Here is a 21,571-nt window from a genome sequence, read left to right on the forward strand (position 1 = left end):
TTCTGCACATGCGCAGAACCACACTACCATCTCATTTCTTCTTCTTTTTTGTTTTAAAGAAAACATTGAAAGTGGTTTAAGCAATTACAAATTCACTGCATTATGTACAATGAAAAGAGCGTGTATAATGCTCCCTCCCACTAATAAATGTAGTCATATTATACCATGACTCACCCTATTATCACTGTAAGTGTATGTGTAAAACCTGGCATAAGGTATATATTTTTTTGACCGAGTACAGGTTACTGCATTATTTACTGCACTGGTGGGGTTGAATTGTGACGCAGTACAGGTGTCGTGCCAAAAGGACACCGTCTGTCAGAAACTGAGTCGGGTTCCGCGGGTGCGCGCACACTCGCAGCGCCTTTCTTTTCGCATATGAAGTGCTTTTCTCTGAAAGTTTAGTGTACATGCATCTATGAATCATGCGTGTACATGCTTTTATTTGTGTGTACTTGGTATCCTTTCTGTTGAAGAACCTTGTGTTTTCTATAGTCCATATATGTATTTCTACTACAAATACTCCCATAAAGATGGTTATGCTACCAGATGCTACCAAACAGGGTTGAACTTTTTGGTTATAGCAAAATCTGTGTGATGACCACATTTGAGTGTCTATAGAGACCTGTTTTAAATTGGGTGAACAGAACATACAGCGGTGCAAATGTCATTAGTGTGCAGAAAAAGTGTGTAGTAGTGTCAAAAAAACTTGGTTTCATTAGGGTTTATGACACAATTTAAACATTATAGCCATGACATGCAGCATCCAAGTCCAGTTGCCAAAAAGTTATTTAGGCTCCTAACTTGTTGCTGAGGGGATAACGCAGTCAACATTCAATCATGTCTTTACGTAAGTTTCCAAGCATATGTATAATCAAGAATATCAACCATACCAACCAAAGTTGTATCTTTACGACAGAATCCAGAGACAATCAGCAGTAATCGTCACGTGTGCACGCGGACCCGAATCAATTTCTGGCAGACCATCACTTTTTTAGCACGACACCTATCGGAAGCGAGGGCGGCGCGCGCTCCCTTGTCGTACTGTGAGCGCGTGCATACGTAGAAGGAAATTCGGCGCGCCAAAGCCGTAGCAGGAAGTGAAAGTAGCTGGAGGGAAACGGCGGCCAGTTTAGGGTTTGAATCTACAAAACTACTTCCACAATCTGCTAACATCTACATCAATATGGCAGACCCAAAGGTGAGCTCAAGAATTTTAGGTCATCTAACGCCTTCTGGTCACTTTAAAATCAAAATTGGGTGGCGAACGTTGCGTTAAACGTGTCGTTATTTGTCAGAAAGTTTGTCGTGGAAGCTGCAAAACCAGTAATGCCGACAATGATGCAGTCACTCGTGATGCCAGAAAAGCTTATTATGTGATTTAAGGCTGCAGTGTGTCATGAAATAAGCTAATAACGGTTAGATTGTAATGTCAACTTTGTTTTTATATTCTTACGACGTTTCCGTAGGCTTACGTATGAATCAACAGTGTGCAGCAAGTCAGCATGTTAGCATTAGCTCATGTGATCTTAAATGGGAAAACGCGATGACCAGAACTGTGAGGATTTCATAAAACTGCTGCGGTCGTCAGTGGTATGAACAGGGCAGGGGACAGTCTGCGTCTTTCGGAAAGGCCGGAGAAAACGAGGGCAGCCAGGTCCACTGATCCCTGCCTTTGTCTTCCAAACACATCACTTGCTACTATTCGTTGGCTAATGTTAGCTGTTTTAGCAGAGCGCCGGAAGTCCCCCGGACCGTTAACAGTGACAGCTAGCAGATAGTAAAGAGCCAGTTGCCGCTACAGATCCTGTCACACCAGCTCTTTTATAAAATTTAGTTGGCGACACAGACCGTGGAGAGAAATAAGTCCATCCATTAGCTTTGTATTAGCACGCTAATGGCAGGCCTTGTTCACTAGCTAGGCAACTTCTCAGTAAATTGTCTCAGGAAAACACAGTTGTAAAACAATTAAATATTATCGAAGAAAGCCAATATTACACTTTTAACATATTTCTAAAATCGTCCGTGTCAAATACGCAATTTAAGTAACTATACAACAAGTATATTTATGTCTAAATTTTCAGTAGCAGCAATGTAGTGTACCCCCGTTAGCTGAACCGTTACGTCTGGATACTGCTAACTCACGAGAATCCGGCGAAAGTGAGGCAAGTGGGGTTTTTAAGTCAATTTTAAATATGTCCAGTTTTATAATCAACTGTCTCCTTATTATTAGGTGATTGTTAACGCAAATATTGTATCAGTCAATCACATGGCAGCAACTCTGCACGGCCAGTGAGACCTGCTGAAATTCAAGCTAAGTGCTTAATGTGAAAGGGATCATTTAAGTGATTTTGTAAGTGGCGTGGTTGGTGCCATGCTGACTGGTCTGGCTATTTTAGAAACTGTTAATCCACTGGGATTTTCAAGTAATAAAGATGTAAAGGTTTTACAGAGAATGGTCAGGTGATAAAGTGGCAGGTGAGTGTATTTTGTAATGATGCAGCATGAGTTTCCACAAGTCTCATCATGCCCTATCCTGAGTGTCTGTTACTTACTTTATAGAAAACGGTTGCCTTTGAATACTTTCTTTGACAGTTATGATAATGTGGCGCATAATGAGATGCTTAGATCAGCAACTCCGATTTACGCCTCCTCCCTTGACAAAAGCTCTACAACCAGCTCTCAAATCCCTCTATTTGAAGCGTCTGAGGTCATCTGTCGGTCAGTTGTCGGCATCTTTGTTTCTGACCTCTACTACATGCCTAAATCACTTTAAACGTGCGCAGAATAGTTTACTGAATATTTTTCTGTGTCTTACCCACTCAATGCTTCCCCTGCTAGGACCCGGAAGAGCAGACCGCCACCACCACCACAGCCACTGTTGTCGCTCCCACCACCACCACCACCACCACAGAGGGTGCAGAGGACACTAATCACGATCCACACTTTGAGCCCATCGTGTCTCTTCCTGAGCAGGATGTGAAAACATTAGAAGAGGATGAAGTGGAACTCTTTAAAATGTAAGTTGTTTCAATAGGCTTTGTCTTTTTCACGCTCATGAAATGCGTCACACAGGTATTGACTAATATTCATTTAGCTGAATCCACCATATTGTTGTCTTTGCTGGATGTAGCAGCCATGGTGATGTATAAAGCTGTTGTTTTTCAGGCGGGCCAAACTATATCGTTTTGCCTCTGAGAATGACCCCCCAGAGTGGAAGGAGAGGGGAACGGGTGACGTCAAGATGCTTGAACACAAAGAGAAGGGCACAATCCGCCTCCTGATGAGGAGAGACCGGACCCTGAAGATTTGTGCTAATCATCACAGTGAGTCAAATTTGCAAAGATCATTCATTATACACGTTTGAAAGGACGAGAAGGCACATTAAACATTTGGCTATAATAACATGGATATATGACAAACAATAGTATTGCAAAGTTTACTGTACATGCATCTATGAATCATGCGTGTACATGCTTTTATTTGTGTATACTTGGTATCCTTTCTGTTGGGTTAGGGTTAGACCTTTGTGTTTTCTATAGTCCATATATGTATTTCTACTACAAATACTCCCATTAAGATGGTTATGCTACCAGATGACTTTGGGCTGTTACCATTCCACTGCATTTGTGTTCACTACAAATAAACACATTTAAGGAGACTGTTGTTTTTGTAGGTTTATCCCAATAGCAACTTTCAAGGCCTGAAATGTATGTAAAACTCTCGTACAGTTGCCTGTTTATTTACACTGTTCTTCATGTGAAATGCAGTCCTACCCACGATGGAACTGAAGCCTAACGCAGGCAGTGACAGGGCGTGGGTGTGGAACACACTAGCAGACTATGCCGATGAATGTCCCAAACCTGAACTTCTGGCAATACGCTTTTTAAATGCAGAAAGTAAGTACTGTCCATCAAACTCAATGTTTGATTCCATTAGATTCTGCTTAGATCACATTGTATAGGCAAACAGCTAAAGTCCAACTTTCTGGTTGTTATACACAACATCTTGTTTATGTGGATACATACTTGATTCTCTCTTCTTTTGACAGATGCCCAGAAGTTCAAGGTGAAGTTTGATGAGTGCAAGGAGGCGGCTAAAAAGAATCTACAGGAAACAGGTAAATGACACCTGTTAATTTAGCTTCTTCTAATTAATCGTACAGGTTACACGTTAAGTGAAGAGTGAAGGTGCTTCCCAGCATTCACTGTACAGTTAAAAAGCATTCAACACCTAGTCATCCTGTGTGGCTTTGAAAGGTCAGCCGTGGTTGAGTGGAGCTCAATGGGTTTGTATTTATATTGGAACAGTGAGGTGAAATCTACATTTAAAACTACATATGACACATGAATAAACAGGGTTGAACTTTTTGGTTATTGCAACATCTGTGTGATGACCACATTTGAGTGTCTATTGAGACCCGTTTTAAATTGGGTGAACAGTACATACAGCGGTGCAAATGTCATAAGTGTGCAGACTCACTCTGTTCTTTGCTGCAGCCTCCAGCCTTGAACTTTTTCTGTCTGCTACATGAGCATGCAGAATTTAACACCTCGCCGTCTTTCTAAAAGGCTGGTGTCGTTATGTTCTGCTACAATTACAATTGCCATTTTTGCACTATTCCATAATCTCATCACTGGAGTAAAAATGTCAACTTAAAACCGTGGGTAAGGAATGTTTTCTCGGCACAAAAAGTGTGATACTGCGTTTGACCTTTCCAGCGTTGTAGTTCACTGCACATTTCACTGCTTTGCCACAGGTGATGGTGATAGCACAAACAAGGTGGTAGAGAAGCTGGAGGGGCTCTCGGTAAAGGACAAGGCTTCAGAAGACAAGAAGGAAGAGGTCAAAAAGGAGTCGGAGAAGAAAGAAGATGAGAAAAAGGAGGTAAAGGCTGAGGAGAAGAATTGAGAACCAAGAACTCGCTTTGCTGCTCTTCAATTTATCAGTTTTTCCTCTTTTTCTACAATAGACTTTAAAAGAACTGAATTTGGACACTTGCATATTATTAGTTTTTGTTTTTTTAAATTCTGTTTTGCCTCAAGATCACAAGTCCTTGATGCCACTGGGGAGGAAAAAAAAGCTATAGAAATTGTGAAAAAAAACTCCCTCCCACCCCTTCACCTCTTTGCACTGTGGAATGCCACACTTTCCATCCTTGTCATCTACAGTTCAACGATGCATTTGACAAACTGTGAAAAGAGGCTTGTGATAGTGACAATTCCCACATTGGGGTATTTTTTGTTTTTGTTATTTTGAGGAGTGTTTTTGAAAGGGGAGAGGATAATAATGTAGCCTGCTTGTAAGCAGCACAGGGTCAGGGACCAGGCATTATGCAGGTGCATCAAAAATACAGAAATATTCGTTGTGGTAGGTCCTCCTACCCTGTTTGCTCTCCATGCTTCCACGGTTAGAAACGGCAAGTAAGGTAAAGACCGCTCAGCGAAAGCCTTGTAGAAATATCAGTTCTGTTGGGAACTCACCGATAGATCAGATGCACTTAGCTAAGCATTTTAGTTTTTCCTTCTTTTCTGTAATACCATCAAGTCTAAAGTGAACAGTCCATCACGGTTTGGTGCAGTGATGCTCTGACGTTATGAAACAGGAAATAGTTTGTATTGTTTAGGTCATAACATTCCCACACTTTAAAGCATGTAGTAGAGTATATGTAACAGAGTGTGCCCCGTCATGGTGTGTGCTCATCACCCTTTCCTTTTTCTTTCCACTAAATAAGTTCTTAACCTTGCCTCTAAAGTGCATCCAAGTGCCAGTGCATCTGTAAATACATGTACATTGGATGAAATGTTGCTTTTCATTTGCACTCAAATGATTCAGAATGTTTCTTCCACCTTCGAATAAAAGCTGTCAAACACCACACTTGGGTTATTTAAATCAACGGGGGGGTTTTGGGGGGTAATTTATACACAAATGAGTCAATGTTCACTCAAAGAGATGGAAACTTTATTTACTTTGATCAGGTCATTGGGAAACATTTCCTCTTCACAAAAATAGGAACGTATATACATTTATGCCATATATTTTGATACATATTCAACTTTCTATTTGAGTTTCAGAAGACAAAATCAGCTTATGGCTGAATGGATTCATTGCTAACTGTCAGGAATGGTCCCTGACCTGCAGTGATGTCCATCCCTAAAACAACAATATTGGACAAATGGCAGTCATCTTGCAGAGAGGAATGACATCGACAGTGTTTTGATATGTGGTCAAACGGCAACATAATGGGTCTATTCAGATATTTCAAGATGCTCTTGTTAGCTCTTAACCTGATGCTCGCCAAATTTTGACAAAACGTGCAGCCCTGCATACTGCAGCCTTGGAACAGAAATGTTTTCGAATGAATCAACATTATCTTGTGTTTCCGTGAACACAGTATAATGTGAAGTAAGGCAGCCGGGTGAGACCTTGAAAGGTCAGAAGGTTGAAAGCACAGCAAGTTTCAGTAACATCCAACCTAGTCAGAAAGCAAGACTCCACCTCAGCTATTGACATTTACACTTATCTCTGAAAGAAAGAAAGAAAACTATGAACATAAAAGAAATTAGAAGAAAAAAAAGTTCCTGGAAACAGTATGTACTTAAATATCAAACCAGCTTGTGTATCACCTAGTACTATGGCTGCTTTTCTAATACAGTTCTAAACTTTATCTAGTGTTTGTTGCTCAACAGTAAACACTTCTGGGGTTTTCCCCCTCACCCATGGTCTACAATAGTGTTTCCACCACTTCAGCTTCTCATCTCAAAAGGCAACAATGGTTTCTTCAACGCAAACATAGCTGGACCATGTGGATCACTCTACATCCTGGGTAACTTTTGGCATGTTCAGGTACATGGATGGGAATCTTCACCTTAGATATTTTAGTTTTATAGTCCAACATAATGTGATAAGACTTCTGTAAAAGCAAAAAAATAACCTTCAAATTCGGAGGTGGGAGCTGTACCGGACAGCTGCTGCACATAATTATAGTAGTGATATATCATCTGTTTGCTGTGTGAGAAGTTGAGATGGTTTCATGTTTGTCACTGAAATCTCAAAGCTTCTTCTCCTAAAAGCTTATTCCTCGACATGAGGACAGCTCATGTTGTATCCAAGATTGTGACTTCACTATTTCACCTCTTTAACCTTTATCAGCCAATAACATTTCATCATACATGTTTTTTTTACACTGCAAGTTAGAACAAGCTAGTTTCACGCTCATGAATTTTACCCATTAATCTTGATATCATTTATTTACCGTGTAAATAATTTATCGACAAGCAACAGCACTCAGAATAATACATCCATTCCAGGTTTAAGTATCTGTATAAAAACAAGATGTATCAAGCATAGTTTTTGAAAGATGGGTATATATATATATTAAAAAAAAAAAAACTACAAAATAATGAATAGGTAAACCATTATCTTCATTTCACCACATGGGACTTGTTTTTGTTTTTTTACTGTTGCAAATACTATTATAATCTTAATTTACATACAAATTTTTAAACAACATTAACAGAGGACTTGTATTGGTGGTGCAAGGCTGGACTTATGACTCGGATAGGATGAGGTATTCTGATCATTCAGAACACACACACACACACACACAGTGAGGTCCAAACAGAAGCTGCATCTAAAGGCAATAAGCTAGACTCGAGCCCTATAAACACCTGCACTCAAACTGAGATGAAGCAAAAAAAAGACATTCAATAATCCATGAATTCATATCAAAATATTATCCCATTACACCTCTCTGCCGTTTGCACTCATTCCTGAGAGAATTATTTTGCACTACGATGAAGTTGCAGTTTGTTATACCTTCGAATAAATCTTTGAATCTGAAAATGCAACCTCCAAAAGTGATGAGATGAAATTCTCTTTGATATCGTGTTTCCCAGCTTCTCCTCTCGCATACTTACCGTCTGTCCACCCTCGCTTCTCAAAGCTGCACAACTCCTCCACACACTCTGGAGATGACTTGGAACAGTACAGGTTAAAGTGAAGCACCATTATAGTCTCGTCTCACAGCAGGCCACAGTGAGGATCTCAGTGTTTTATTTATCTGCGGCATTTTTTTTAAATGTTTTTTTTTGTTCAGCTTTCAGCGCTTCTTGAAACAAGGTTGCGTGACATTTGGAACAACGTATATGCTTATCATAACCACGTCTGAAAACTCTTCACAACCAAGATGACAAGCCACAAAAATGGTAATGACAAGACACTACACACACACACACACACACATATACAGTACAGGCTGCACGGGTTATCATCTGACAACCAATCCCATCAGGAACAAACAAACAGGCATTTGGCAAGACAGACCTACACGAGAGCAGACGCATCCTCTGATTGGACTATACCGCCAAACTTTTTTTGCCCCCCTGTGACTGGCCATCAGAAAACACAATCTCTTTATAACGGAGTGGCTGTGGTCACTGGAGGTGACTGTGGTGTCCCTGCTTACACAGATATCTCGTACGTGGTGCCTCCTACACCCGTCACCTTTTTGACGTTACTGTGGCGACTGGGGCTGAGGTTGACACCCTGGGTGCTGTGGTGGTGGCAGTCCATCTGCCCATTAACCTTCATGGCCTCTCTGCACAAGGAAGAGAAGAACAGAAGGGAAAACGGGTTCAACGCAACGTTAGATGCAATGTTCAGAGTAAAAATATCAGGGAGATGGAAAATGACAAGACACAGAAGGGCAAAAAGAAAATGTTGTTAAATGAAGCAAAAGGCTTACAAATGTTAGACCAGAAGGTGAAAAGCATGCAGAAGAAACAAAATAAGATAAGTCACACAATTTTATTCACTTGACAAATCAGTGAAATAATACAAAAAAATGAATATTATAGAACAAAAAAACTGCATAATGTATTCACATAGCTTCCCTAGAACACACGTGCTAATTCCAGTGGGACTACATTGCCTCTGTAGAGCACATGGTCCCACAGCAGTAACATTAGGTTTCATACCTTGGGCCCCCGAGACGAGGCGAGTCTGTCCTCTCAAGGGCGCTGATGTAGGAGAATTTCTGATGAGAGTACGAGGGAGAGCGGGGCATAGCGGGGGAGTGGGGCTGGTGGGCCGGGGAGCGATAGGGCCCCTCAAGGCCAGTGACCCTGCTCTGACTGCTGTTACTACTACTGTGATCCGTATGCAGGGACGTGGATGAAGTCCTAGGGGCGCGGCCCAGTGCGGAGCCTGCGTGGCGCAACACGGGGGTTCGCTGGCCATAGCTTAACAGCCCGACCCCCACCAGGTTGTCCCTGGAGCCTCCGTAGGCTGGAGGCGTTGGGCCTCTGGAGCCAGGGCCACGAGGCCCATCTGGATAGCAAGCGTTATGTGCCAAACCGTAGCCACCATCGAACACGCCAGAGTCCTGGGCATAGATGTGAGTCTGAGAGTGCCCACGCAGCATATGCCGCTTCTCCCGCTCCTCCATCTGCTTTCGCTCCTGGATGGAGGCCATGATGGTCTGAGAGAGGTTGTCGTAGCGCACTGGTGATGGGTCCCTTTCCCTTTGGTGCGGGGATTGCCTGCCGACCCCTCTCTGCGGCATCACCGGGCTGTAGACGGGGGCAACCTGGTGCCTTTGCATTTCAGGTTCTCGGATGTGGCACATTTTGGTGGGCAGGTAGGGCGAGTGGAAGCCCATGGACGGCATACCGCGGTGGGCCATGCATTCACTGGCAGTGGCTGGAGAGATGTTCGGGTTGAGCAGGCTGTCATAAGACAGACTGCCGTTGCGGTTGGAGAGCGTGTTAGGCGAGAAGACGCTCTTGTACGGGGCGGTGGTGGCTGTGTGAGGCTGCAGGACGAGGAGCTGGCCCTTCTCCAGCCTGCGGTGACCCTGCTTTAAGCTGACAGAGCGGGAGCTAACGGGGTCGGAGTCCAGCTGCAGTGGAGAGGACTGGAAAGTGCGGTGGAGGGTAGCGTTGGTGTACTCGGGCAGATCGAGGTTTGGCTCAGATCGATAGTCGTGACTAAGGATGCCCTCTTCCAAGATGGCTGATGTCCTGCGTTCATCTTGCATGGTAATCTGAAGAGCAAACAGCATAATTAAGTCCCCAACAGCTGAATAAATGTTCCATACCCATGGCTTTTAAACTGGACGTACTACTAACCACCAAAAAATGTACGAACAAATCCAGTCTTACCTTCTCTCCAGCAGTGTGGTAGTGGACTTTAGGCATGGTGCCAAAGGATGGCCTGAACTTGTACATAGCTGGAGTGGATGGGTGGGTTTTACCAGAAAGAGAACTCTCTATAACACAAACACACAGAGGATTAATCACACTGTAATGAGAGTAGAAATGACACTAAGGAGGCTTTAGAGTTACATTCTACATTTCTATGTTTGCTTTAAAATAGAAATAATTTGGTTTTAGTGGCAATAAGCCTTTTATATGTATTTTATTCTTGTGCTGACATGTTTCTACAGCTGTCCAGATGCACAGACCAGCCAGGGTGTGTTTTGCATTGCCAAGCAGCAGCTTACTCTGCACTCAAAGAAGAATGACCTTCATTCTGGTGTGTGAAGGCCACCGGGGGGGTGAGCGAAAGAGTCCTGCATTTGTTACAATCTGCAGTTTCATTGTCCGATGTCACGATTTCTTACACACAGGAAACAGACACACCGTCTCTTTTCCTATAGAATGAACTTAGAGAGCGTCCTTGACCTTGACGGTGACGTACAAAAATTAGGCAAGTCGTCGTTCCTGTGTTGCTGTGTTTTAGTGAGATACAAATAACTCTTAACTGTGCAGTGCTTTTACACGGCAGGCAATCCAATTAGACCCAACTGTAGTACTTTAAACAGCCATCAAGCTGCACTGCTGCAACACGAAAGATGACGAGGGTTCACTCCCTAACATAATGCACCATGACATTGGAGGGAACCTGCCGTTGACGGTTCACACTATAAATTTATACTGCTGTGAATGCAACACAGTAAAGAACACATTACGGCTTACAAACATCCCTCGCTGTAAATCTACCGCCATAACTAGATTCCTCACATGGAGGAGACGGAGAGTGTAGACTCCACTGTCATCCCTCCATTTGGCAAAGCACCACTGACACACAGTATTAGAAAAAAAAAGGCTGATGATTCATGTTGCAAAGATTCACTCCCCCGAAAATTCTCCCATCACACCACAAATCTGATGCTGATTCAGTAAATGGAGCATTCAAGCTCGCTACAAATCACGCCTGTTCTCTGGCCTGGCATAGGGAAGGCCGTCAACCTGCCATCGGTTGGTGGACATTTATTAGGCTGAACAAGAAATGGTGATCTACGGGGAAATGCCGTTTGGTGCAGCCCAGAAATGGGATGGATGATGACTGACAGGAGAGAGGGAGGCAGGTTTGTGTGTGTGTGTGTGTGTTTCGTACCTTCGCTGGATGTCAGCTGGTTTTTCAGCTGATTGTACCGGTCCGCTTTAGGAGGCAGCGGCGGCTGAGTGTCTTTGTCATCCAGATCATCCAGGCTGCTTTTGGACTACAGAGAGGAGAGTCCAGTGTTAGGGTTTTTATATAGTAGTAAAAGCTACATTAGACAGCTGCTCTACTTTGCTCTTCTCTTTAGTGACTGCTGGGGTGAAAACATTTCCTTTTCACAATAAAGAATTGTTTTTTTTCTGAGACCTGAGTTAGTTGGTGCACAACCACAAATATCATCTTTTTTATTATGGCTATTATTCATCCATCTCTCAACCAAGTGTCTACATTACCTATAATGGAACTGGACCTGCTGCCAGACTAATTTGTGTGTGTTATGCTAATGGCAGCTGCTGTATCCTCAGGCCGCTAACCTCAAATAGAAACACGGAGCGAATTTGAGAGCGCTCATAAACTAAATAGAGTTGTTTATTTTTTTTTTCTCATTTTCAGACTTGTATCAGCAGTTTATCAGATATCTCACATTTACTTTGGAAGCATCAAAGGGCTTTTTTACATATTATTTTCCCACATCCCTGTGATCTCGTGTTGCCCAGTTGACATTCCTGCACACAGGAAGTGATTTGTTTTAGGAACAGCCATATTGAGCTAGTATTAGTGAAAGTGAGAGTATGACTGAAAACACCAAGAAGCTTGCTTGAGAAAACTAACCTCTGCTGCTGTATACACACAAATGCTCCCTGAGTCACGTCTGTTAGTATTGCTTGTCACATAAAGGACACAGTATACAAATAATGCTACATTGTTTCTGTTCACAAAGACTAAAAAGATACAGAAAAGTAACACACACACAAAAAACCAAATGTTACGCACTGCAGCTTTCAGTCAGAGAGGATTTTCTGATTTGTGCCGTTCTCTTTATCTCAGTGAACAGCAAAGTTTGTCCCTGACCAAACCTTTAACTGCAGAAAATAATTTGACTTGCAGGATTAGACCTTAAAAGGAAACTAAGTAAGTGCACCCCCCCACACACACACACACTGGGCTTGAGGCTGATAAGATGGGTGTGTTTTTACAAGCAGAGACAGAAAAGCTGGAATGCTATAAAAACAGCAGTTCCCAAACTTTTCAGGGACAGGGATCCCTTACATCGGCCAACCTTTACCAAGGACTCCCGTCATAAAACTAACACAGATTCAGCATCCATCTTGCACGCTTTGTAAAAAATTAACGAATTCGTCCGAGCGCGTTTGTCGTACGGACGTGAAAATAATGCGACAGTTTGTACGAGACGCATCGATGGCAAAACGTTATCCGAATGGTTTCAAAAAGGGGCGTGGTCACGGCAACCATCGCAAGTTTGGCGAATTTCGACCATTCGCCACGACAAAAGGAAGTGCCCTAAGACTTCGCCATACGTTGACCGATCGCCTCAAAAACACAAAATGGGAAGTGTCCACGACTGATCTGCGTGGGGACGTCGTTTTTATGAAAAAAATTTCCCTTAACTATTTATTGAATTAACTGTGATATCTATAGCTTCTACAAATTGATTGTCATATATGCAGCAGCACTAAGCCCAAGAACAAATAAAGTGCATTATGTGGTACTGAATCATATATCTGTAGCACATGCAACATGCTGTCAATCACATTTTATTTTAAGTAATAATATAACTGTTCACAAGGAAACGTCACCTGATAAAAAAAAGCATTAGCTGCAGACAAATAACACACAAGTGCTCTGCTATAATCACGACTAACTGACCTTGGAGCTGATGACGGTGCTGTGGATGCCGTTGTCGCTGACTTTAATGGTTATTTGTCTGTCTGAGAGATCGGGTCTGATGAACGGAGGCTGGATTTTGACGTGGGGCTTTTTTCTGGGGTCCAGCACGTACCTGTGTGGGAATAAACATTCAGTCCTGTCATATCAGGCAGGTTCTACTTTGTAATAATCCCAACAGCATTAACAGTATTAAGACTGCAGCAGGATGAATATATCTCAGTCCTCTCTTATTAATACATCAAACTTAATAGTCCTCTATGATCCCACATTAACCTTTTGGGTACACTAATGAAATGATCATTTCATTCTTATTCTGTTCTTTATGACTACTCCCTACTTTCCCATCTCACTAAGCTAAATAGAACCCCATTATGCCGTAATGTACCAGTTTGTTCATTTGTTTTGTTGAAATTCCTATTTGTTGACAAATAAACAGAAAAAGAAAATTGGAATTTAATATCTGCTTGCTCCCATTGGGTCTGTTACATGGTTTAAAACAAGTCATACAGGACTTCCTGAGATAACAGTGTCTAAGTGAGTCTTACAGGACTCATTTATAATTAAATTAAGGATCTGTTAATGTTTAATGGTTAGTGTGGGAACAAAGGGAGTTTATTCCAAAAACCAACTCACTCTTTAGAAACAAACGTGCATTTTTAAGAAATGGAATTCTAAAAATATCCACCGTTAATGTAAAAAAACATTAAAAATTACATTACAGGCTGTGAAATGACACATAGACATTTACAGCATTTCGCTCCACCTGCTGTTGTATCTCTGCAATCACACCAGTGAGTTTTCTGGGATGGTCGTCGATCCCCTATAATATAGGGGAGAGAGAACACCCATTCTATATCATATAGGGCCTATATGATATAGAATGGGTGTTCTCTCTCTCTTTCTCTCGCTGTCTCTCACAGAGAAACACATTGACTTGCTCTGTTTCCCATTAACTCTTGTTCTACACACTGAATCAATTCTCTAAACCAAACACACACACACTAGTTTCCATGACTTCAGAGGACATTGCATTGACTTACATTCATTTCCTGGAGACTTACTCTAACCCTAACCAAAAATACAACTGACCTAATCCTAACCCTGACCTCAGCCTGACTTAAAAACTTAAATTATTCACCTTAAACGTATACGGGGACTTGATTTTTGTCCCCATAATGTGACTGTGTAAACAGATTTAGGTCCCCACAACATAAGGAATACAGAGAACATGAATTTGTAGTCTTGCTGCTGCACTGGTGCTATAGTATGGATGTTATAGGCTCTATTCAAATTGTACTTTCATGTGCATAATCACACACACACACACACGCACGCATGCATCTTACCGAGGTGCCAGAGGACTACATAAGACGTACTCCACGTTGCCACAGCAACCCCTGGTGAAGGGATTTACTCCTCCACGAAACTTGCCGGTCACCTGAGGGAGACAATGCCTCGTTTCAGTCGTGCAGCAGAAAGGGAGCACGAGGCCTCGGATACACACAAATCAACACATTTCACAGTGACACAGAGGGCCCGAGAGCGTGAATATAAAGAAGATGATTCACAGTGGATGTGCGTGGGAATATTCTGTGCTGTTCGTTAGCATCGGTTCACACAGGCTGCGTGTGGACAGCTACAGTCAAAGTGACTGATTCTTAAGATTCTGCGAATATTTCAAAGCTGCCCTGAAGCAAGTTAGGGCTCTAGGTGTCGACTGTTTGACTCTGTGTGAATGTAAACAGACGTGTGTGTGTGTGTGTGTGTGTGTGTGTGCGTCTGCTCACCTGTTCGTTGGTCGTTCGACCTCGAGCCACGAGCACCATATGAAAACCTGTGAGTCCCATGACTGGAATAAAGAAAAGCCCTGCAATGCACATCACCACCAGACTGAGCAACAGAGGTCAAGGGCAACAAGAGCAGCACGAGAGAGAGAGCATGACAGTACAAGATGTACTGGGAGGAAAATACAATACTGCACGCACCAACTTTTTGAAAGGAAATTTAGTCATTTTGAAGACTTGGACACACACAGACTGCAGCTGACTGTGGAGAACAATCACCGATCTGTTTTCTCCTCTTTTTATTTTACTATTCAACACTTTTTTCACCCCTGTATGTGACATCTCTAAGTACAGGAAGTTTTTTTCAAGTGTCTTTTCACACTGACTTTAGTTACTTTGTCATTGACAGTAGTTAGTAACTGTCAAACAATCTACAAACACAAAACAATGAATGACAGCACAAGAGAGAGCTGGGGAACATGACGTCACCGTTTTCCTAAAGTATGTTATTGTCTGTCAACACGGAAACGCAAGGCCCAGAGCATGTATTAATGCACTGTACAAAATATCATGTTTTCAGACAGGAATGGAGTGAACAGGAAGTAGAAACAGGAATACACAACATACTAGAAGAACAAGGTATGCAGAGGAAAAGAATTAAAGCCCTTATCAGTTACTTAAAGAATACAAGATTAATGGAAATAATTTAGGTAAATTTATTAGCCTTATTTTTATTTATTTGTTATATATAAATACATTAATTAATTAATTAATTAATTAATTAATTGATTGATTGATTGATTGATTGATTGATTGATTGATTGATTGATTGATTGTTTGTTCATTATCTATTTTCTCCTTTAAAAAATGAGAAAGTGAGTCTATCCCATCCAGTCCCTGTACACACTCCTGTACAGTAGGTGGCGCAGCGGTATACGCAAACAAAAGCTGTAACCCGCCATTAATAAGAAAGAAGAAGAAACGCATGGCCAGCGTTTTGAGATTTTCCCAAATTCATGTAACTTAGTTAGGGGGGGGGAATAATTAGTGTATTTATATAAAATTAAAAATATAAAAAAATATATATTAAGTACTCAAAAATGATTAAAATCATTTTAAGAATGTACGTTGAGGATTTATGCGGTTAGGAACTAATGTTGCCCTGATAATTGTCTCTACTGATAATTAATAGGTGGCCAGAACGTCGGGCATGCAGGTGTTTCTCACGGACCGGAAAGGTGTTGGACACTAACACAGGAGAAGCGAAGATAAAGGGAAAAAGTGTGTGTAAATAGTGAAAAGAATATTGAATTTTTAAATTATTATTTTTATTTATTAAAAATAAGTGTGTATTTGTGACTGTGGGTGTTAACACAACAGCCAGGACAGTGACGAGTGTTCTGTGTAAACTCAGTACGAGGCATAGTCGCGCTGAGGCTCAGATAGCACGCTACACGGACTAGCTTGGTTCCGCCACGACCCGTGAGGCTAGATTTGCGGAGACGGTGACGAACTTATTTAAGCCAACGGAGCAGACAGGAGCCGCTGTTCCGACGTGAAGACGGAGGAGACCGGAGCCGTGCGTGACATCACTCTGACGACGGACGCGAGTGGGAGTTGCTGCTGGACGGGACGCACCTGTAGCAGGTGGATGCGGACACGGACCAGGAACCAAGGTACCATCCTCAGTATATTTTGCTTTCGGACCACTTGTTTTTTTGTTAGGTCACTTTCATTGTCTTGTCTTCATGTTAAAATCAACATTTGTTATTTTATTAAGTAAATAGTTAATAGAGAGAGTTATTTGCTAAAAGCTGTAGTTGATTTCATTTACACATCTCACTAAGGAGTGGTATTAGTATTCCATAGTAAGTTTAATAGGGTTTAAAACTAGTGTGCACTCTCATAAAAGAAAGTACATAAAATCAGGGTTAAGACAAAATCCCTACCCTTGTTAACAATACTATTTAAAGGGACACTGTGTAGTATTTATGGGTTTATATAACCCAAAATCCACTTTTTTATACATATGATGTGCTCCTGCATTGTCTAGTCGCTGTATAATATTTTTTGTTTAATTTTCGTAGTGTTTCAAAAAGTCATGTAAAATAACATGGTCGCTGGCCGCGGTTGCATTGCCACTGTTAGCAGCGAGACGCCATGTGTATTAAGGTATGACGTATTTATAGTTTGGCAGCGACGTTGTCTGCGGTGATCAGCTCCGCCTCTGTGGACGCTCGGTGCGCACAGTGGCCGGCACAGAGCAGCATTATCTAAGCCTGTCCTGAGGACCAATCACAGCCCTAGCCGTCTCCGTTGTCCCTTGACGGAGTGACGGCCACTTCGGCCATATTTCGTGCAACCGGAGACGACGGAGAGACTTTCCGACAGACTCTCCGGCGACGTAGAGGGGTCTCCGTAACCTACGTAAAGCACTTTATGCTGGAGTATAAATTGGGCTTAAGATGGGAACTATTTGTTCTATTTATTCTCCTTTTTTTCAATAGGTTGAATTAAACAAACACCAGTCTTTCAGACTGGTCATTTAAAGAAAACAAACACATGACCAAACAAAAGTGAGCTCTTCCAGTGAAAAGATACGTGACAGTAGTGTGCAGTGATCCTAGCCTCTCTCTGTGGTGGAGGACAAACATAAGGCCGAAGGAAAAAACTCCCATCATGTGGATGCTCAGAGAGAGGAGGAAGAGGAAGAAGTAGCGGTAGTTCCTCCGTCCAATGCAGTTGTTCACCCAGGGACAGTGGTGGTCAAAGTCCTGAGCAGGGAGAAGGAGGAGAGCGTTACAGTCAGATTAAAACATTCGTGAAGTTTGTTGCTTGTTGGGTTGTGAGGGTAACATTTTCATTTTCAATAATTTATCTATAATTAAACTGCTGTAACTACAATAGAACGTGCAGCTACTAATGCTGAATATACTCATGTAATTCTGACCTTTTACAGGCTATTTTCATTGCTTCCTTGTTTTCATAGACTAACAATACTGTAGCTAGTGTTAGATAATAGATAGTGTACAAGAAAATGCTGGGGTACAACTTGTGTTTTTCTACATCCTGTTCGTAGAGGATTGACCTCAGTGAGGATGTGAACTAAACCCGGAAAATATTGTAAAAAAAAGTGTATGGATTTGTATTTAGTATAAGCCAAAAGAACATCAGAGTACTGATGAAATGCTAATGTTTATCTAATTCTGTAAATTAGCCTTAATCGTAATGCATGTATACATTTGTACAAAGTTTACACACATGCATTAGTGTTCACACAGACACAGAGACACACACACCTCCACACAGTTGTCACAGACACTGCAGTGCGAGCAGCGAGGCGGCCTGTAGAAGTGACAGGTGGCGCACCACTTCATCCGGACCTGAATGCCCTTGATCTCCACGTTCTTGTAGAGCGGCGCCCGGAAATCATCGTCCTTGTCCTCGTCCTCGTCCGCTGTGGGGAAGCACACGGGTTTTACAACACACAGGCAACAGATGCAGAGCAGCCATTCACACAGACGAGAACGGGAGCCGCAGATGGATCACGAGAGGTTTAAAACCATCATCAAACAAGTTTGCACAACGCTGATTAAGCCGCCGCACGACTCTCTCTGCGTCTCTCAGTGTCGCGGTGTTTAGATTGATATGAGCTGCACACAGGAAGCGATTCATTTTATGTCAAAGCAAATGGGGCGAACATTGCACCAGTAATGGGAGACGGAGGGAACACAAAGGCTAGATAGTATTTCTTTAGTCCATTTTCAGTTGAAGGACATGGCAAAGAGCAGAATAATATCAACAACAAAAAAATTTAAATGTTATCCAACAAAGCTTTAAGATTTATGCTAAAATTAATGCATGAAGTGAAGTTTTGATTTATACTGTATGTCTTGGAAATGTCTGAGGTGATTGTGATGCACATATTTGCTCTTGTCATGATTAATGCTGGGAATTGGTTCCCAATAGTTTGTCATCTTTAGAAAATGGGGGGCGACGGTATAGCTCAGTGGTGGTGGAGCGAAGAAGTGGGGTTCAATTCCTGTCTCCACTAGTCTGCATTGCCGCTTTTCCACTACGGCACAGCGCGTTTAAAGACTTATTAATCCTGAAAGTGTGGGTTATTCTCCAACATTTCACACGGAAATGTCTAAAATCTCAATATTTAACAGAGGAGTCTGGTCTATTACTGACAGCACTGCTGAAAGCCGTAGTCGCAAGTGACGAGCGGCATCATGAACCCTGCCGCTCTATTTCAGTTCAGTAACCGAGTCTGTGCGCCGGTCACGGAGGAAGTACTGAACAAATCTTTTTAATTAACTGATTCGAATGATTCAGTAAATCGAAAAACAACTGCTTTACAAGTCACTAGTTTGTGTGTGTTGCGTATAAACGCGACAAGTCCTGGCAGTTACATGCAGTCGAGCCGTGCCGAGGTGAGGCGTGGTGGGACCATGTGGTGGAAAAGCAGCACGTGTCCTTGAAGACACTTAACCCCATGTTGCTCCTGACAGCTGTGCCGGCATGAAATAGGTATGAAAGATGAGCGAGAATAAGTTAGCAGGAGGTTTGATATTCGCTGGATATTCGTTTTCGAAAGACATTTTCTCAATCAACAAATAGACATTATTGTATGGAATTAAATGTTTAAAAAATTCACCAAAAATCAACAAAAAGATATCTCATTCTGATTCTTGTAGTAGTTGCCAATGGTAGGCAGCTACTTACTAAAGGTGACATTTTGTTGATATCTGCCATTATTGTGAACCAATATGAAATTAAATATTTAAAATATTAACCAAAAATCAACAAATAGACCTTTTCCCACTCTAATTGCTGTAGTAGTTGCCAATGGTAGACGGCTACTTACTACAGGTGACGGTTTGTTGATATTGGCCATTATTGTGAAACGGTATGAAATTAAATATTTAAAATATTCACCAAAAATCAACAAATAGACATTTGAGAGAATGAGAAAATATTTTTTGGTTGATTTTTGGTGAATTTTTTTAATATTTAATTTCACACCGTTTCACAATAATGGCAAATATCAACACCTCCTGTAGTAAGTAGCTGCTCACCATTGGCAACTACGACAGCAATCAGAATGGAAAAATGTCTATTTGTTGATTGAGAAAATGTCTTTCAAAAACGAATATCCAGCGAATATCAAACCTCCTGCTAACTTATGCACGCTTGAAAGATGTGTAATACAAAATGTGCTGCCCTGCATGAATGTGTGTCTGGGTGAATGAAAAACTGTAGTGTCCAGCAGCTTTGAGTGGTCATCAAGACTAGAAATGTGCCATAGAAATACAGACCATTTAAAAAGTGATATCAAAACACACACACAGGCAATGCAAACACAGACTTAGTCAAATAGAGAGGTTTTGATTTGATTTGACAGAAGTGACAGGGACTTTGTATGAAGCTCACCCCCGCTGTTAGCTGTTAGGTGTTAGTTGTCAGTAGACAGAGAGGGAGAGCAAACACTCAGAGAGAGTGGATTCTGCTTTTAACATCAACACTGAGTAACAAGCGCATTGTGACTCATGCGCAACTCGAGCTGTTAAGTTTTACGTCACATAGAAATCACACATTATTAAAACAATGGGTTTAACTCAAAAATGGGGACTTTTATCTGACATAAACATGGACGCGTACTCTTCCCCTCTACACTATAATGAAAGTGGCACTCCTGCTGTCCTTGGTGCAACTCGTCCTTGGTGCAAACTTGTGCACTTTGTGCTACTTTGAGCCTTTTGGTTTTTGGGTCTGCAGTGGAAAATCAAAATGTCCTCTGCTGATCAAAGGACACATTGAAACAACCTGCACTCAGCTTCGACTTGAGGAAAATGACTCCACGGTGCAATGACAATGCAGGTAGCTGAACACACAGAGGATGCAGGAGGAGAGAGGGTGCAGGGAAACAGAAGGTAGCGCACAGAAATAAACAGTTTCACAGTGGGAGACTGCTCTGTTATTATGGCTCTCAAGTCTCTTCAAATCGATTGTGAAGGTAAACCATCTGCCAAACCAACAGACACAAACAGCACTTATGCTTCCTGTCCACCAACAAAGCAGTGGCCTATTTTAAACTAAAATACATTCACGCTGCCACAGTCCAGTTCTTTTGTTTGTCGTTTAATAAGTGCAGTGCAAAATGAAATGAAAATTGGATGGTGCGCACAAATGTTTTCATTTTACACCTTCTCTGAGCAGATGCCATTTAAATCTAGCCTCATGGGTGGGTCTGCTGCCCCCGAGATATAACATCAAGAGCTTAGGTAACAACTCATCCCTCAGTTGTCCATAAAACGCAGCAGGGCAGAGGCAGCAGAAGGCCACTGTCACCTCCGGGGAAGCAGATAAACTGAGCTTTATACAAGCCAATGATTATTACCCACTTTATGGTCAGGGAAAGCTTGTTCTGAAGACAGGTGCTTATCATTTACAAGCACATTACAAACATCCCTGGGGATGACTTCAATCAACATTACTTAACCCAGATTGTTGTTGAGGACAGGGAGTCTGCATCAGGAGCGTACAGTAAGTACATGCTGCTTGTTTAATAGGCTGAACTGCTGAGAGAG

The 21,571-nt window shown here is 41.9% G+C and overlaps 2 protein-coding genes across 2 annotated transcripts in view; one reads left to right on the forward strand and one right to left on the reverse strand.

Moving 5' to 3' along the window:
• The first annotated feature begins 1,087 nt into the window (after positions 1-1,087).
• ranbp1 (RAN binding protein 1) lies at positions 1,088-5,867 on the forward strand. Its single transcript, XM_083902796.1, has 6 exons — positions 1,088-1,201; positions 2,842-3,020; positions 3,169-3,326; positions 3,771-3,899; positions 4,052-4,120; positions 4,760-5,867. Exons 1-6 carry the CDS (start codon positions 1,187-1,189, stop codon positions 4,909-4,911), a joined length of 702 nt encoding a protein of 233 aa, XP_083758922.1. The 5' UTR covers positions 1,088-1,186; the 3' UTR covers positions 4,912-5,867.
• Positions 5,868-8,463: 2,596 nt separating this feature from the next.
• zdhhc8b (zDHHC palmitoyltransferase 8b) overlaps positions 8,464-21,571 on the reverse strand; it is a gene marked incomplete at its 3' end in the record, with an annotated part of 74,442 nt that continues 61,334 nt past the window's right edge. Inside the window, exons 3-11 of the mRNA XM_083902778.1 lie at positions 18,278-18,435; positions 17,580-17,752; positions 14,982-15,084; positions 14,541-14,632; positions 13,174-13,306; positions 11,401-11,506; positions 10,164-10,270; positions 8,979-10,045; positions 8,464-8,599 (exon numbers count right to left, since the gene is read on the reverse strand). Coding sequence (XP_083758904.1) covers positions 8,464-8,599; positions 8,979-10,045; positions 10,164-10,270; positions 11,401-11,506; positions 13,174-13,306; positions 14,541-14,632; positions 14,982-15,084; positions 17,580-17,752; positions 18,278-18,435 — 2,075 coding nt within the window. The remainder of the gene's footprint in view (positions 8,600-8,978; positions 10,046-10,163; positions 10,271-11,400; positions 11,507-13,173; positions 13,307-14,540; positions 14,633-14,981; positions 15,085-17,579; positions 17,753-18,277; positions 18,436-21,571) is intronic.

The sequence above is a fragment of the Microchirus variegatus genome, assembly GCF_963457635.1.
Source record: "Microchirus variegatus genome assembly, chromosome: 16".
Taxonomy (NCBI): Eukaryota; Metazoa; Chordata; class Actinopteri; order Pleuronectiformes; family Soleidae; genus Microchirus; species Microchirus variegatus.